The sequence below is a fragment of the Acinonyx jubatus genome, chromosome C2 (genome assembly GCF_027475565.1).
Source record: "Acinonyx jubatus isolate Ajub_Pintada_27869175 chromosome C2, VMU_Ajub_asm_v1.0, whole genome shotgun sequence".
In the NCBI taxonomy this organism is placed as follows: domain Eukaryota; kingdom Metazoa; phylum Chordata; class Mammalia; order Carnivora; family Felidae; genus Acinonyx; species Acinonyx jubatus.
In genome coordinates this window covers 68,948,151-68,966,569 of record NC_069384.1, presented here as the reverse complement: position 1 = coordinate 68,966,569, position 18,419 = coordinate 68,948,151, and the positions used below count along the sequence as shown (strand labels likewise).

At 47.4% G+C, this 18,419-nt stretch overlaps 1 protein-coding gene across 16 annotated transcripts in view; it reads right to left on the bottom strand.

Moving 5' to 3' along the window:
* The window catches only part of KALRN (kalirin RhoGEF kinase), a 661,810-nt gene that overhangs the window by 122,452 nt on the left and 520,939 nt on the right, over positions 1-18,419 (bottom strand). For all 16 annotated transcript variants that reach the window (XM_027061027.2, XM_027061029.2, XM_027061030.2 and 13 more), the window contains exon 34: positions 13,940-14,186. In XM_027061027.2, the coding sequence (XP_026916828.1) occupies positions 13,940-14,186 (247 nt within the window). The remainder of the gene's footprint in view (positions 1-13,939; positions 14,187-18,419) is intronic.

The following is an 18,419-nucleotide window of genomic DNA, read 5'->3' as shown; positions in this document are numbered from 1 at the left end:
TTAAGAATTGATGCTCTAGGTCTTCCTCCCCCACCCCCTGGAGATTCAGATTGATTTACTCTTTTCACTTTTTTTTTTTTTTTTTCTAAAGAAAGGCAGACGGCCACATGCAGCGCCTCCTTTGGATGTGTCTGGAGTCTCAGAAGATTGCACTATGTTCTTCTACAATGGACTTGAGAGCTTCTTTAGAGATTCCAGCAGGGGGGGCACAGCTACTCATATACCCTTGACTGAAGAACAGGTCCTCCTCTATCAGGAAGGTCGTCCACTTCAACCAAGCACTCAGCTGTGGGAGGGATGCATGTGGAATGGTGAGGAAGGAAGGGGACACTGGCCTAGCCAGCCAGAACAGCCGAGAATCAACCCTGGTGATCAATGGGGTGACCGCAGCCAGATCGTCCTCACATCCTCAGATTAATTCACTTTGGGTGCATCTAGGCATCAGTATTTTTTTTTTAATTATTATTTTAGAGAAAGAGAGAGAGCAAGCAGGGTAGAGGGGCAGAGGGAGAGAGAAAGAGAGAGAGACAGAGAGAGAGAGAGAGAGAGAGAGAGAGAGAGAGAGAGAGAGAGAATCTTAAGCAGGCTCCACGCTCAGCATAGAGCCCAATTCAGAGCTTGATCCCACGACCCTAGGATCATGACCTGAGCCGAAATCAGGAATCAGACACTCAACCTATTGAACCATGCTGGTGCCCCTAAAGTTTTTGGTTTTGTTTTTTTTTTTTTTATTTTGAGAGACAGAGTGAGAGAGCACAAGCAGAGGAGGGCAGAGAGAGACAGAGAGAGAGAGAGAGACAGAGAGAGAGAGAGAGAGAGAGAATCCTAAGCAGACCCCACACTATCAGCATGGAAGCCCAATGAGGGGCTCAAACCCATGAACCTGAGATCATGACCTGAGCCGAAATCAAGAGTTGGACACTTCGGCGACTGAGCCACCCAGGTGCCCCTCAGCATCAGTATTTTTAACAGTTCCCCAGGTGTTTGTAACATGCAGCATAGTTTGAGAACCAGTAATGTAGTAGTTTCCAGACTTGAGTGTGCCTCAGAATTACCTGGAGGGTGAGTTAAAACACGGATGATCTGGCTCCACTCCCAGAGTTTCTGATTCAGTAGGTCTGGAGTGGGGCCTGAGGATCTGCATTTCTACAGGTTCCCAGGGGATGCTAATGTTGGTACAGGGGCCACACTTTGAGAATTAATAGCATAGAGAATTTCCCCCCATGTGTTTGCAACCTGTGCTCCCTTCTTTTTGTAATAGCATCTTGATTTTTCTTAGAGGAAGCAGCCCTCGTCCCTTCTCAGACCATATTTTTGGGTAGAGCTGACATCATTCCCCGTCCACCCTCCACTTCAAGGATGGCCCTATGACCTGGGCTTTGCCAGTCAGTCAGTCAGTCACAGGGATTGGTTCAAATTTAACACATGACCCAATTTTAGCCAAGGAGCATAAACGGTGAGCACCTAGCGAGAAGTACAAGGAAGGCAGCAATCTCTTCTCACAAGATTTCTAAGTTGGTGGAATATTATTATTTTTTTATTATTTTATTTATGTATTTTATAATATAATTTATTGTCAAGTTTGTTTCCATACAACACCCAGTGCTCAGACCAACAAGTATCCTCCTAAGTTGATGGAATATTGACCTAAAGCAGCTGGAGACCATCTGCCTATAACCACATAGGAAGAAGCTGCCTGAGTCAACATGGAGGAGAGATATAACAGAGCTAGAGACAGAGATAGAGAGGAGAGACAGAGAGAAAGACAGACAAGTTGGGGAGAGGCTTGATGATATTACCTGAATAACTGGATACACTTTTTCCCACAGGCTTGCTGAGCCCTGGACTTTGCACACCCAGATAAACTCCTTTTTGCAGAAGACAGGTGAACATCTCTAATCTCTGGGTTTTCAAACACCTGTCCATCCACTCCCAAGGTGCAGGCTAAGAAGCCCTGAGCTATAGCAATATCTTTAGAGTGTTCTTATTTCCAAACAGATGGCTGAGCCTCATTCTTATTTGGCAGAGTTTATTTGGCAGAGTTTATTTATTCTTATTTGGCAGCCTCTATCGTGAGGCCTCCTCCAAAGTCCATTTTGCACGAATTAGTCTTTCTACCTACCTGTGTGTCTGCTTTATGTCTCGTCTCCACTCTGCCCCCAGTGAACCCCAAAGAATTCCTGCTGGTCTCAACCTGCAGACATACTGGGCCCAGTACACCATAATGGGGGCCTGATACTGGAGACTGAAGGGACTGCCCTCTCCCCCATGTCAGCCACAGGCTGACACTGGACCATGACCTCAGGCATCTGCCTTTTCCACCAACAGACATATGTCCAATTTTCTCCTTTAGGCTTCTTCTCTTCAGATTTACAGGCATAGAGGTTTTCAAATTCATAGCACTTCCCCACATTTCTTAGAGCTCAGCGCAGAGACATAGGGAATAGCAACTGTGCCCCACCTCAGGCCTAGAGACCCCTGTGACAAGTACATGCACAACATCTAGAAAACATGCCTGAACAGGCTCAGAGAGGGCTGCACCGGGGCTCCGGGTGAATGTGGAAACAGGCCCTGCTTTCCTCCCGCCCCCACCCCCAGATAGTCCTGTACCTGCCTTTTCCTCCCCCAGCAGTGACACTTCTAGCACCCATTCCGATGGATTCTGGAACTTCTGGATTCCGATCCAGATTCAGGTCGATAGTTTTTTAAAGCTCCGCAGAAGATGTCAGTGTCCAGTCAGGGCTAAGAACCACTGACCTTGGGGCTCAAGGCCACCTACACCCTAGGACTACTTCCTCAACGGCTGATACAGAGTTTAGGGAGCAACGGGACTCAGATGTTTTCACTTTCTCAAACTCTGACAACTGGCATCTTCACTCATTCTTCTGTGGCCTGTTACTTTCTCCAGTTGCTAATTGCAGGTCCCTATCCTCATCTTCCCTCTGTGGACTTCTGACCTGTGAACTGCCTGATTGCTGATGCCAGGGTGGCTCATAATTTTTCCCAAATTACCCATTCCTGGCTTCAGTGGATGACTGTGGCTTAAAACTCTAAGATTCTTACTGTTTATTTAACAAATGGTTGGTTTTTGAACATCTACTGTCTATGAGTCACTTAGCTAAACTGTATACAGGAATTTGGGAAATTTATGAGAAATACAAATTGAATAAGACATGTATCTTGAGCAAATATGAAAAAAAAAACAAAAACAAAAACTGGGTGAGTTCTGGGAGAATCAGTTTGTTTAATTGTTTTGTGGCAGAAAAAGGAAACTGGAGACAGACCAGGACTGACAACAGGTAGAGGTTTTGTCTTTAGGTGAAAAAGAGGAACTGAGATAATCATCATCAGTAACCAGAAACACTTCAGATTAGAGAATGGAGGTGGAAGGTGTGCTTTACTATATTTAATTTGAACTCCAGATATATCTTACAAAACTATACAGTGTCAGCATGGGTAACTATTCCCTGGCAATATGTGCTATTTTAATAGTAGTGTCTACAGAAAAGGCGTGACTGCCAGCCTTATATGCAGTACCCTCTTCCCCATTTAGTGTGGTCTAACCCCCCCACCTGGTGAAAGCTCTGAGACTCCAGTGATGAAACCATCACTGAGCTCATCTTATACGTGTAAATGGGTTCCTCCGTGCTTGCCCACCTGACACATGTCTGCTCTTTCTTCTGACTCACTTACACTCAAGAACCTTAAGCCCCAGCATATCCTGTCAATCATCCTCTTTGTTTTCCCAGGAAGGAAGTCTCACCCATCACTCTCCCTTCTGAACCAGGCCCCAGGTGGGGGAGAGGTCTAAGCAGTATTGAGGAAGTCAGTGGCATTTCACTGAGGACCCAGGTGTCTCCCTAGAACAGCCAATGCTTCCTGTTCCATGGGGACAGGGAGGTAGAGCGGCGGGCAGCCAGGCCGGCTTCCTGAAGATCTGTGCTGAGCGGCTCCCTGTGCTCTGGAGGAGACAAGCTATTTATCAAAGTGAAAGATGCCTGATGCTGGAGTTGCTAAAAACAAACCCTTCCAGGTTTTATCTGCATCCAGAAATGCTTACTTGTAAGTAGGTCAAAGTGTTCCTGAAGTAGGGCAGTAACAAGTGCCAGTCTATCGCTGTGGCTGAGTTCCAGTTCAGGAAGGCTCACCATGGCCTTCACAGGACACTTCACGGGACGGCACTGGCACTTCGACGCCGTCCTCCCACCTCCCTGCCCCCGATGCAGGAGCAGCTGCTTGTAGACTCATGGCAGCCATGCAGAGGCATGGCATTTCTCAGGCATCAAATGCAAAGTGGATTTTGCCTTGATGTAGCTCAGGTCAGTTTATTTATTTAAAAAAGTTGTTTAATGTTTATTTATTTTTGAGAGACAGAGCATCAGCAGGGGAGGGGCAGAGAGAGAGGGAGACACAGAATCCAAAGCAGGCTCCAGGCTCTGAGCTGTCGGCACAGAGCCCGACACGGGGCTTGAACTCACGAACTGTGAGACCATGACCTGAGCCTAAGTCGGACACTTAACCGACTGAGCCACCCAGGTGCCCCTCGGGTCAGTTTATTAAAGATTTGAATAATAAGAGGAATGCGGGAGACACGCCCATCCTTATATTTCTGAGTTTTCAACCATTCCAAATAAATGAGATGTACTTGGCCCATGTGTCCCCAGAGAAGACTTCCCAGGAAACAGGAATGCGAAGACTTCTTCAGTCAAAACTCCTAACATCAGAACATTACTCCTTGTTCCCATCCTCGGGCTCCTGCTAAAGCTTAGACCAGTTTCCACTACAGTTTTTAGGGGATGGGGAACATAATGAACCTGGGGCCTACATCTCACCAAGAACCAAGTAGGCCTTGCTGTCTTTTACTCTTTTAAAAGAAAGTGGGGGGTGGGGAGTGGGACTGGATGGCCCCTACATCTCCCTCTTCCTGCAATTGCATCCTTTGAGGGCTCCCAGATTGTTGGTCAATAACCACTGAGACGTTTCTGGCCCATCCCATTGAGGAATGATACACCCACACCCACCCTGACACTCAAGGTCTCGCACTGGCCTCCATCACGCAGGTCGGCCCATCTCTACAGTGTGATCCGAATGCCTCCTTCAATGACCCGAGTTAATCATTGAAAGAGAATATGTCACTGGCAGGTGCAAGCCAGGGAATAACTTTAATTTTCAGTTCAATTATTATCAAATATGATCTCAACTCTCTGGGTCGAAGGTAAAAGAAAGAAGACAGGAATAAACCATTATTTGGGGGAAAATCATAGAGCCAGACAGACCTACTGTTAGTAGCTTGCTGAAAGGGCCTGGGATAGGCCAGGAATAGAAACTGAGGGAAAGGGGGTACAGACTAGAGACAGTGTGGGGGCCTCTGCAGAACCTGTGGATGAAACTAGAAACAAAACCTTGTCCTTGTGAATAGCCCTGGCATGGATTCAGGCTGGAAAAGCCCTAGAGTCACCGCTACGGGGTTATCAGCATTGGGACAAAGGGCAGGCAGGGAGATGAACATTAATTGACCTCTAGTGAGGTGTACCTAGGCGGGGAAGTCTAATTCAAGGGAAGCAAGTACTGTTGCTCCTTTTTATTGACTTTCAGGATCTTGCCTAAGGTCATGAGCTACTCAGGGGCTAAGCTGGGATTCAGACCCAGGTCTTTCACATCAAGACTTGTAGTCTCTCCACACCTGTCATCATTCACCTTATGGCCTGCTACATATGCTGCAAAGCCTCATGGTAGCCAAGCCATCCATGTTTCATTCTAAACCACCTGAGTACACAACTGTATCACCAACTTTACAGTTTCTTTTATTTACTTATTTATTTTTTAATGTTTTTAATGTTTACTTTTGAGAGAGCCGGAGCATGAGTGGGGAGGGGAAGAGAGCAAGGGAGACAGAGAATCTGAAGCAGGCTCTGCACAGTGTGGGGCTTGAACCCTCGAACCGTGAGATCATGACCTGAGCCAGTCAGATGCTCAACTGACTGAGCCACCCAGGTGTCCCTCAACTTTACAGTTAAAACCACCCTCGGCATCTGGCTCGTTCAGTCGGTAGAGACTGCGACTCTTGATTTCGGGGCCGTGGGTTCGAGGCCCAGGTTGGGTGTAGAGATTACTTTTAAAAAATCTAAAATAAAAAAGTACTTTTACTTAATAACACTGCCACCTTTGAGTCTTCCAGCAACTCTGTAAGATAGGTATTTTTTTGTCAGCTTCCCTTTGCATAGATATGGAAACTAAGATAAAGTGACTCTCCCTAATTCTACACCCTGTCCTCTTCCTGGCCTGTCTCCCCGAGAGCCAAACCCTCGCCTGTTTCCTCAAAGATGTGCGAGTACATTTCTGAGAAAAATATGGGATGGTTGCCTTAGGTTATCAAAGATGATTACCCGATATGGAAAGAAAAAACCAGACATCTTTAGAACTGGAGGGGATCCTACAGGTAATTCAGAAAGATAGGGATGAAGGCATGAATGACGGTAGGGAATAACCAGGAAAAAAGACAAGCCAGCAGAGAGCCTCAGAGTGCAATTCAGTTGCCTCTGAGCTGTGCCCAGAGAGCAGGGGACCAGGTCTCCCAAGCATGAGGGGCTTTGGGGCACCTGACATAAAGCTGGATGGCTGGATGTTCCTAAATCCAAGGATGGTGAGGAGGATTTAAAACCACACACATAATCACTGTAAACAAATGAAGGTTGTTGAAGTTAATCCAAGATGTTTTGTGCTGCCCCCACAGATTCAGTAAAAGAGTACAGAAAAGTTACTAGGCTTTTATTAAACTGTACCTTAGGAAAGAAGTGTCTAACATTTTATATGCAAATTAAATTAGTCTGTTCTAGATAAGAATCAGGAGATGGAGCATGAGAGTTAGGACTGGTAGGTTTCAAGTGGGGGACTGGAGGAAGGAGACTAGCAGGAGGGATGGGCAGGAAGCATCTGGGTTTCAGCACTAAGTAAGAGGAATTTCTCACCATTAGAACTGTACTAAAATGCAGTAGGCTTCTTCTAGAAGTAATGAGCTCCCAGTCCTGGGGAGCACTCAAGTAATGCTTGGCTGAGTATCAGAGGCGTGTAGAATGGGGTCCCTATATTAGGGAAAGAGTGAATCAGAGGACCTTTATTGTGCTTTTCAATTCTAAGATTCCGAGAATCCATAAAAGCCTATGTTCTGAAGCGAAATGAAATCTAATCAAGGACTTTTATTCAATTATAAAAAGAAAAAATTTTAATTCTAATTTTTTATAATTCTGAAAAGTGACTAGGACCTCCTTTTAGAATCTCTCCCAATGCATCTCCACCTGTCTTAAAACACACTTTTCTTCAAGAAGTATCAGCACTCAAGTTAGTTACATTTCTCATGCAAATGCACTTTTTTTTGGTTTCAGTTAATAAAAACAACCTTGCCATCATTTTTCACTGCAAACATACTATATTCAACTCTGTTACTCTTTTTTCATAAGTTTATTTCTTTATTTTGAGAGAGAGAGGGAGGGGAGGGGCAGAGAGTGAGGGAAAGAGAGGGAATCCCACGAAGGCACCATGCTGTCAGCGCAGGGCCTGATGTGGGGCTCGACCCCACACACCGAACCATGAGATCATGACCTGAGCCAAAACCATGAGTCATATGCTTACCCGCCTGAGCCACCCAGGTGCCCCTCAGCTATGTTACTCTTAAATACAATTTTGTGGGCTATAGTATGGAAAACTCTTCCCACTGCCATTCATCCTTCTCCGGGGTATAATTTGGATCTAGAAGAAAATGAGTTCTGATTTCCAGGGTGGCTCCCTCACAGCAGGTCAGTTACAGACACCCAAACAGAGTAGGAGTGTAGACCAGAGACTATAGTTTTAATATGTCACTTCATACCTGAAGGGAAATGTCTGGTGACAATTATTTTTTAGCTTCCCATGGTGAATCCCCGTGGTAGGCATTATGCAGTCAACTAAAACCTGAAGTAGCTTCTCTTAATGCAGAATTACACTGAAAACTAAGAGAGAGACTTTTAGTGGACTCTCTAGTCCGCAGGCAGAAGGAAGCTTTTAGTCTCTGACAGCAGAGGGGATAGGAAAGGCTCATTTTGGTTCCTGGCAGCAGAAAGTGCAGGAAGTTCCCATCCCTGCCGAAAATCTGTTGGACAGCCTGGACCAGCTCCAGGGTTAGGCCAGCCCCTATCAGGTCCCTAACTGGACCCAGTTCCACCTATGATCCACAGGGCTGGTGAGAGTTTTTCTGCTCTAGCCAGGGACACCAAGATCTTTCTAGCGGGCAAAGCACCCACAGGAGAAAATCTGTCTGTTGCTACTACCTCTAGGGAAGGGAGCACATGAGGCCAGAGGCGAAGGGAGAGTGAGAGAGCAGTATGCGTGGCCATCTCTCTCCAAATTCTCATCCAGCTAGATTGGTTGCATAAAGGGGAGCCTTGTCAGATGGAAGCTCAGTGAATTTGAGTACCTGTCACAAATGCCTTCAGACCTGGGAGGGTATAGAGCATACTTAAAGAGTGAGACCTTGGGAAATTGACAGACCTGCCTTCAAATCAAGGTCCTCCACTTGTGAGCTATGTGACTTCAGGCAAGTCACCTAATCTTTCTAAGACTGACCTTCCTTGTCTATAAAGTGAGAAAAGATTATTGTTACTCGTGTTAAAGCACTAACCTAGAAACCTGGCCCATAGGAAGGCTCAATAAATGTCAGGTATTTTTATGACTTGACTACAAACTTAATGTAAGTCAACAGTATCACAGGCCTGCTCAGCATCTTCAGGCTGCTGGTGAGGTGTGTCTCCAGAGCCCAGGTTTTCTCCACTGTTCTAGACCTGCACACCACAGCCTGGGTAAGCTGTTCCTGAGGGCAGCTGGGTGATGATAGCAGAAATCATCAGGAGACCCTACGGGAGAGCACTCCCTGTGAATAAGCGATGGCCACTTTGGGCCCCTGCCCCTTTCCTCCAGGACATCTGCTCATAGGGCTCACCTCCTGGGCTAGGTTTTGCTAAGCAAAGAGGTGTTTCCTTATAGCTTCTCCAGGCACTCAGCTGGAGCCACGAAGAAACTGGGTAGGAAAAGGGACACAGAAGTCTTACATAGCTGGGTAGAGAAAAGCCTAGACAGGTTTTGGGTCCAAAGGCAGAAGCACCCAGGACCAACGCTTGTTTGTTTGTTTGTTTTAACACCATTTTAACCATTTTTAAGTATATAGTTCAGTAGCATTAAGTAACAACACTCCCTTGGTTGTGCAACCATCAGCACCATCCATCTCCAGGACTTTTCTCATCTTGCAAAACTGAAACTCTGTACCCATTAAACACTAACTCCCCATTCCTCCTCTCCTTCCAGCTGCTCATAACCACTATTCTTCTTTCTGTCTCAGTGAATTTGACTCTTCTAGGTACCTCCTATAACTGGAACCATCCAGTATTTGCTCTTTTGTGACTAGTTGAATTCACACAACATAATGTCTCCAAAGTTTATTCATGTTGTATCATGTGTTGGATTTTCCTTCTTTTTATATATTTTTAATTTTTTTAACATTTATTTATTTTTGAGAGACAGAGAATGACAGAGAGTGAGTGGGGTAAGGGGCAGGGGGAGAGAGAGAGAGAGAGAGAGAGAGAGAGAGAGACAGAATCTGAAGCAAGCTTCAGGCTCTGAGCTGTCAGCACAGAGCCCAATATGGGGCTCGAACCCCCAAACCGTGAGACCATGACCTGAGCTGAAGTCGGACGCTGAACCAACTGAACCATGCAGGTGCTCCCAGAGTTTCCTTCTTTTTAAAGACTGGACAATACTCCATTCAATGTGTATGGAACGTTTTATTTACCCATGCATCCACTGATGGACACCAGAGCTTCCATCTTTTGACTTTTGTGAATAGTGCTGCTCTGAATATGGGTGCGCAAGTAGCTCCTTGAGTCCCTGCTTTTGATTCTTTTGGGTGTATACCTGGATGTGGAATTCCTGGATCATATGGTAATTCTATGTTTAAGCTTTTAAGGGACCCCATACTGTTTTCCATAGCAGTCCACTATTTTACTTTCCCATGAGCAGTGCAGAAGGGTCCAATTTCTCCACATCCTCACCAATGCCTGTTATTTCCTATGCTTTTAAAAAAAATAATAGCCACCCTAATGGATACAAACTGGTATCTCATTGTAGTATTGATTTGCAGATCCCTAATTGTTAGTGATGTTGCCCATCTTTTCATCTTATTGGCCATTTGTATACCTTCTATGGAGAAATGTCTATTCGAGTCCTTTGCCTATTTTTAAATCAAATTGTTTTTTGTAGTTGTGTTGTAGGAGTTCTTTATATAACTTGCGTATTAATCCCTCCCAATTCATCCTTAAAATCTCCTATGCCTGATAATTGGGGGTTGCTAAACCCATAAGGCAGTGACTCTCAATGCTCATGGAACAACAGAATTACCAAGGAACCAAAAAAAAAAAAAATACTGATGCCCAGGTAGTTATGAATTAATTGGTCTAGGGTGAGGTGTGAGGCATCAGTAGACTTTAAAAGTCTCCTCTGAGTGGTTCTAAAATGTACCCAGAGTTGAAACTGTTGCTACAAAGTCTTTGTCCCTTGGGAGGTGTTGCCCTCCACCACTTGCTGCTAAGAAAGTGAGAGGGGATAGATTAAGAAGAGGAATGATGAGGCCCCACAGGGCCCAACACCAGTGAGAGTGTCAGGTGGCAGCAAAGAAATAAGAAAGGCAGGCCCCCCCACTTTGTCACGCAGCCCTATCACCAGTCCTGCCACAGATATATCAGGGGAAACAACTAACCGCTGTCTCCTGAGAAGGCACAGGAAGGAAAGACAAGAGAGGAGCCCAGAGCTACCTGGAAGCACCATAGGCAGTGTGGTGGAGAGCACTGGGCAAGGGGGTTGGAGCTTGGTTCTACTCCAGCTTTGCCATCAACTTCCCTGTGGCTTCTGAAAAGTCATCTTGCTTTCCTGTGCCCAAGAGTGGCCCTAGAGGAAAGGAAACTGGACTAGTGCACTGCTTCTCAGACTTGGCTGTACCTTGGATTCACCCAAGGAGCATTTAAAAACATGGACCCTCAGGTCCCATTCCAGAGATTCTGAATCTAGTTGTTTTGGGTGAGGATTGGGCATTGTCATTCAGTAAAGCTTCCAGGGGATTCCATGCAGCCAGGGTTGAGAGCCTGGTCTAGTGGTTCTCCAAGTTCCCTTCTCGGTGTTAACATTCCAAGATTCTTCCACCTGCATATCTGGGGGGTGACAGTCATGGCCTGAGCACTCATCTGGCACTTAGCACATCATACAAACACTGCATTTTTTTCTCACAGTCCACAGAAGCACTGACCTGATGCTCTCTACAAAGGTTAAGAGGACCAGTTCCCTCCTAAGAATTGAAAAAGGAACAGATTTTGACCTCCAGTGATATTGGGTGAGGCCACCCTGTACTAGTCCACAACCCCCAGAGGAATGCTTCATTCTCAGTCCTGCTGTGCATAACTTGTAAGGTGAAGCGCCTGCTGGAGACACATCAGCTGGGAGGGGAAAAGGCCAGGGGGCCAGCAGGCAGCCCTCAGAATGGGGAGAAGGAACAGTTATTGGAGTTTCTGCTAAGAGGCCCTGGAGTGGGAGATGGCTTTCCAAACTGGGGTGTGTGCATGAGAGCATGCGCTTTCAAATGAGGCTGTGTTATGGCTGCTCCATGGAGGCCTGACTGTCAGGAATTGGGCACCTGTGTATTCTGAGCCCACACAGGTGAGAGGGCAGTAAGAGCTCACAGGTGGCCATCCGAAGGCCCACCTACTTGGCCTATGGTTGGAGAGAGAGGAACCAGCCTACAAACCAACAGAGCCAAGGAAATGGGTGATAGGCACTGGTAGGATACTGCCTTTAAGAAGCCATGCCTGCTGGTGGAGTGCGCCAGAAAGTTCCATGCTGGTCTCCCTCTCCACTTTCTCTCTTGCCTCTATATTCCATCCCTCCTCCTTAGTGTCCATTTCGCAGTTGACCCTCCACTAATCCCTCTCCCTCTAGAGTTCTCACCCTGAATGCCTCTGGATCACAGATCCCCTCTGACTGCTCTCTGCCTCTCCACTGTGGGTTTGCTCCTGCCACAAGCGGTAGGGTCCCAGATGGGCAGGGGCAAGGAAGGCATGCATATCCTACCCAGCCACAGGCTGGAGAGGCTGGGCCTTTGTCAGGAAGTCTTAGCTCCTCTCTGCAAGGTAAGTCCTTCCTGATGAACAACGCACACCAGAGATCTATGACGAGTTAGCCCTCCCCAGCAAAGGAAGTGCCATCCTTGGTTTTGTCTCCAAAGATGGGGGTCTCTAGACTGGATGTGTGGGAGTTGGTAGCTATTTTGCTGAAGAATCGATGGCAAATAATGGAATAACTATCACTTATCATGACAACTACCACGCATTGCGTGCCAGGCACTGTTCTAAGTGTTTTGTGCATATTGCATCATTCACCCTCACACTTCTAGCCCCTTTGGGTCCCAGTTTCCCTTTGGTTAGACTTCAAACAGAACCACATTCCTGAGTTTCACCCATCTCTTCCCGGTACCACGAGTTTTTCCAGTGGACACTTCAAAGGACCCGGGAGCTGTATCTGCAATTACAAATTCCACACAATTTCCTGACACAGTTCCTCCTGTGTTCAGAGAAAAGGAGGGGGAGAAGCAAGCGATGGATGAACAGAGGGAAGGGGGCACGAGGGTGTGTGCGTGTGGAGGGAAGAGGGTCTTAGTTTCCAGTTTTCTTCTGATGGAAAAAACCCCAGGGACGCCCCTTGGGAGAGTTGGACAGCTCCAATAATGCAACCTGCTACTGCCATCTGGTGGCTGAAAGGAGGATGGCAGGTTTTAGAGGTGGACCAGATGCAATTCCAGCAAAATCAGCAACTTTTCAGAAATTTAATTAGCCTGCAGTACCTACCAAGAAGTCTGTAGCAGGTCTCTGTGGTGACCCTGGTGTCCCTGCCTCCCCAAAGGCCCCTACCCTCTTCCCATTTCACAAATACTCAGCATGGGTCTGCACAGAGGGCGGAGGTCATGTGACCAGTTAAGGAAAGAAGCTCAGAACCCCAGGAGAGCTCAGCGTCGCCTTCTGCGCCTCAGTTTACTCAATGTAAAATGAGTAACTCCAAAGCCCCTGCCAGCCTTGACTGTCAAAGTTAGAGGGTCTCATTTGAGAGTGAGCATGAAAGTCACAGGGGAGCTTTCTAAAACACAGACTGCTGGCCCCCACTCCAGCTATTCAGACCCACTGGGTCTGGAGCGGAGTCTGAGTTTGCATTTCTAAAAGTTCCGGAGGGATATTGACCTTGCCAATCCTGAGACACCCCCCACCCCCGCCCCCCCTTGGAGAATCACTGTTCTAAGTAGTTCAGTCTCCTTGGTGGGAGGGGAAAAATGAATAAATAAGCAGAGAACTTATATAAAATGAGTAACACAGAACTTGTGTAAAACAGAAGCCTGGGCTCAAAGAACATATCCATTAAGGCCCCATAAATGAGTGTCCTGTGCCATGGCAGGGCTGAGGGGAGGGTCAAACCTAACTCAGCTATGCTAGCACTTGGGTGGGGGTGGGGGGCCAGGGAGCCCAAAGCAGCTCTGGAGCCTTCAGTGCAGAAGGGAGAAATCTAGGCTTGGTCACAGGTAGAAGACTTTTCTGAATGTAGTGGGAGAGCTAGAAGAGGTCTTAGAGGCCATCTAATTCAGCTTTCATTTTAGGCTGAAATGGACTCACAAAGGTTAAATGACTTTTCCAAAGTCACATGGCCACTCGTTAGCTCTTTCTCCTCAAGTCCCCAACCCACTCCTTTCACAAGCAGGTCAGGAGAAATCCCACAAGGTCAGAATAGGTTGACGAGACAGGTTAGCTCAGTGGTGCTCTTCGGTTAGGGTGGGCTCGTGCCCAGCGCCTTCTGCACGTGCCCACCCCCCCCTCAGCCCCCCTACCTTTCACCAGGGGGAAGAAGCAGTCCATCTCCACGCTGCTTCGGGAATGGGAGATGCACAGGGCGCTGCTGGGAACCAGGCCCTCCTGCGGGGGGCTCCTTTCCGTGGTGCGGACCAGACACCAGCCCGGCCGCTCGCTGGGCCGCTCCAGCAGCTCCACCGTCTGTCCCACCTGGATGGTCAGCTCGCTGCTGTGGCCTGCATTGAAGTCCTGGAGGACCACGGTCAACTCACATCCGCCAGAGAGCTTGGGGTGGGGCATGGAGTGGAACGTGAGGGGTTGGGGGAGGAGGGGGTGGGTGAGAGGGGGAGGGAGAAAGGATGCATGCAGAGGACAAGAGGAGGAGGAGGAAGAAAGCGGGGGAAAGATGGGGTCCGGAGTGGAAAGAAGGCAGAAGAGGGAGTTGGGAACAGGAAAGAAAACAAGAAAATAAAGTAATTGACACAGTGCCATTCAATCATTCCGCTGCTCTAGCTCCAGCCACAATCTGGAGCCTGCCCAGAACCGAGCTTAATTCTAATTCTTTCTTGTTCACTTGGAGTTATTTTCATTTTCCTTTGCCAAGCTTCCAGCTAGCTGTGCCTTCTACCCCCTTTCCCAGTATGTCTCTTTACGTCTTCCCAGGGCACTACCCTGCGCCCCTCCTTGCCCCTATGACCACCCTCAGACTCTTACTGGGCACCATTTCTAACTCATTCACTCTTACCTGCTTCTAGCTGAATTCTTATTTGGGAATAATGGAAAAGACAACCTCCTTCCTTCTAACTTTTGCAACCTTCCCTACCCCACCCCCAGCTGGAGCCATCAGCTTAAAACAGATGTTGCCAGTGACACAAAAAAGAATGAGGTGTGAACACAAAGGAGAAGCAGAAGAGAAGGGAATAGAATTGGTTTACCTTAGCCCAACCACTGGGGACCAGGAGAAAGAATGGGAAGGGAGGAAGAGGGGTCACATCTTACTTAGCCATCCTCAGTACCCCAGCCTACCCTCCCTCTGGGCCTGGCACTTCCCCACTGCACTGGTTCTGGGGCAGAACCAGTAAAACTGGGTAGAGCGACCTCAGGATAAGAGCAACCTCTTCTAGCTGAACACTGAGACTTTCACTTCTCATCGTGAGAAACCACTAGTTATTAGTTTGTCTCACAGAGCTAAGCACAAAGCCTCTCTCTCTTAAAAAAAAATGTTTTTAAATGTCTTATTTATTTTTGAGAGGTAGAAAGAGACAGAGCGTGAGTGGGGCGGGGTGAGGGGGGGGGGCAGAGGGAGAGGGAGAGAGAGAGAGAGAGAGAGAAAGAGGAAGACACAGAATCCGAAGCAGGTTCCAGGCTCCAAGCTATCAGCTCAGAGCTGGGGCTTGAACCCATGACCACGAGATCATGACCTGAGCCGAGTCAGACCCTGCAAAGCTTCTCTCTTGAAATAGCAGCTGCACTTAGGGACAGAGGGGAAATAAGGGAAGGAGTGGGAGACCCAGAGGCCCACAGGGGCAGCCTATTCTCCCCAAGGTTCAGCCCAGACAGCGGCTCAGTGGGAAAGTCCCACTACCACCTCCAAGGAACTTGGCCTCAGTCTGTGCATCTCTAATTGAAGCCTTCAGGGCCTGCATTGCCTGCACCAGCAGTCATACTAATGCACCAGTCCAAGTACATTGTGTAGCTATATGTCCCGGGAAGCTTCTGCTGAATGGTAAATACAGCAAGCAGCCCAGTATGCAGAGAAACAACAGTCCCACCAGGACCAAGAGCTCAGCATTCAGGACTGTGAGAATTTCCTGTTAAAGGAACTTGAATGTCACAGTGGGCTTGAGAAGGTTACACGATGCATTGAAATGATGGTTGCAAAATGTATGGCTCCCAACCACGGAGTAAGGAGCCTGCTCTAAACACGTGTCCGGGGATGGGCAGGGCGCAGCCATTGAGATTGGATCAGGAAGAGAAATTCGTAGGACAGAAGTTGGAAGAGGGAAAGAGACAGAAGAAGGAGAAAACATGCTTGTTGGCTCATTTTTCCATTTAACTTTCCTAGTCCCATTAAATGCACAGACTCTACCTCTGTGCCCTTCTGGTGCCATCTTCCCAAAGCATCATTTTGAGAGGGATGTTGTGAGATGGTAATACCTCAGGTCTGTAAAGTGCTTTCACCCTCACGTTAACTATCCACTTGATTCTCACAACAACCAGGCGATGCTACCATCTCCACCTCATCCATCAAGAACTTTAAGCTCAGAAACATCAAGATCATTGTTTGGGACAATGAGTGCGCATAAAAATTGCCTCAGGAGTTTATTGAACGTGCAGATGCCTTTGCTGGTCTCTCACTTGCCCTAGCCTCCAATCACAGGTTCTGATTCAGGGGACCCAGGGATGTATATTTTTAACAAGACTCCCCCAACTCATGATTCTAAATGGAGGGTCCCTGAGATACTGTCTGAGAAACACTGGCCAGATGGTTTCCCACAGTCATCCAGCTGGACTTGAATCCAGCCTTCCACCACAAATCCCATGTTCCTTAAACCACATACCAGAGCAAATTATGTACAAGTTTTAGGTATGTATGTGGTTGGAGGGGGTGGGAGACAGGTGGCGAGAAGACAACACTGGCCTGAGCTACTGGTCCTCTGAGGGTTTGCTTGGCCTACAACAAGTTGCTTAAACTTTCCGGACTGCAGTTTATAATCTTAACCAGTCTGCACTAACATATGAACAGCTACATCACTGAAACACAAATTTCACTGAAACACAAGTTTCGCTGAGTTAATTTCACTGATATTTTATTTCATTTTTTTTCTCACTTGCTGGTGGCATCCCACTAAATTGATTCCACTTTCCACTAATGGAAATTCGTAGAATTTGCAAATTCCATTTGTAGAATGTTGGACTAGATGACCACAACATTTCCTGCTAACTCTGAGAATTTCTGTCACCGAGCTTCTATGCTTCAGTGGAGTCACTCCTCTGTGCCAACCTCAGGATTCTTTCCCAAGGTCAAGCGCGCACATGGCCTGAGATGCAATTTACAGCCCTTTCAGGGATGGGTATGGCCCTTTTGCAAACTTTTGCAAAGCAGAGGACGCCTAAGGCTCTGGTTGCAAACAGCCTAGCATGTCACCAGATACAAGGCCCACTGCCCCTCAGGACAAGTTACAGCCAGACCCACCCACGGGCAGGCAGGGAGCTACGGTGGGGGGCAGGAGAGGATTAACAGCCAGACAGTGTGCTTCTACAATTCAAAGATCAAGAGAAGGCTGGAAAACACCATTAGATGGCGATTTTTGCTTGCTGTAGGCTGCCCAGGCCAGACAAAAGATGATGAAAGATGATCAACAGTCAGTTTCGCTGGTGCTCAGAGACCCAGCCCCAAAACATTACGGTTCAAATAGAGGATGAATGTCCTGGTTTTGCCTCACCTCAATGGCGTGATCAAATAGATTTATCACACTAGGTCCCCACTCCAGAGCAACAAGGGAATTCTCAACAGTGGCAGTGAGGGAGTTAGGAGAAATGGATGAGTCAGAGGCCAGACAGAGCCGCCCCTGTAACAATTCCTCCCCAGAGCAACAAGGGAGCTTCAGGTGCCCAGGGGACTCAGAGTTTACACTTGACAAACTGTGCTTCAGAGAACCCAGGACTAGAATTAGCCCTGGAAAGTTCTAAGAGCCCTTGCCAGTAGGGGAGGGGGCAAGGGCAGAGGGGCCAAAAGACCTTTGAGGAATCTGGGCACACTTAAAGCATTTTTAATTGCAACCCTCAAAATAATTCATTCATGCTGCATGCTCTAAGACTTCTCCTGGACTGTAATGAGCCACACCACCTACTGAACAATTACAGAGTGTTCCCCTCATTAACCAATAAAACCAAATTCCCTCACAGACACTAGATTATCAGTTTCTTAGGAAAGTAGGTGTGTATTTTTCTTTCTGACCAGTTCTGTTGGGTGCCAGCAGGTCTACTGTCTCACAGGGCCCCAGGGTCGTTACTTTCTCTTCTTCCTCTTCCCATCTGGACAGGCCCAGTGACCATGTCCCCACTCTCACTGACCTTCTTCTCTGCAGGGCTGTACTCCTCTACAGTGGCACATTCAGGAGTCCTCACTCCTCTCTCTGAGCTGAATCTCTGTCCCAGAAATTTAAATAGGTCTTATCCAACAGCGTGTTGCACAGAATGTTGCAAACATCTGTCTTCACCTCACTCTTCTCCTCCCCAAAGCCTTTTAAGAACGGTTTCAACATCCTCCTTGGAAATCTTTAAGGTATTGTCTCAGGGAACCATGTTCCAATTTGACAGACACCCTCTTGCTGAAATCAGGGGTGTGGAGGGAGGGAGCCCAACCTCTCCCCACCACAGAGGTCCTGGTGATTCAACAGTGTCAGGAAGGGGCTATCACCCCCTGCTCAAAAGTCCAAGGCTGCATATTATCTGTCCTGTTTATTTTCCAACTGTCGGCTATGGATGCTTGACTTTCAATCTACCAGTTTGATC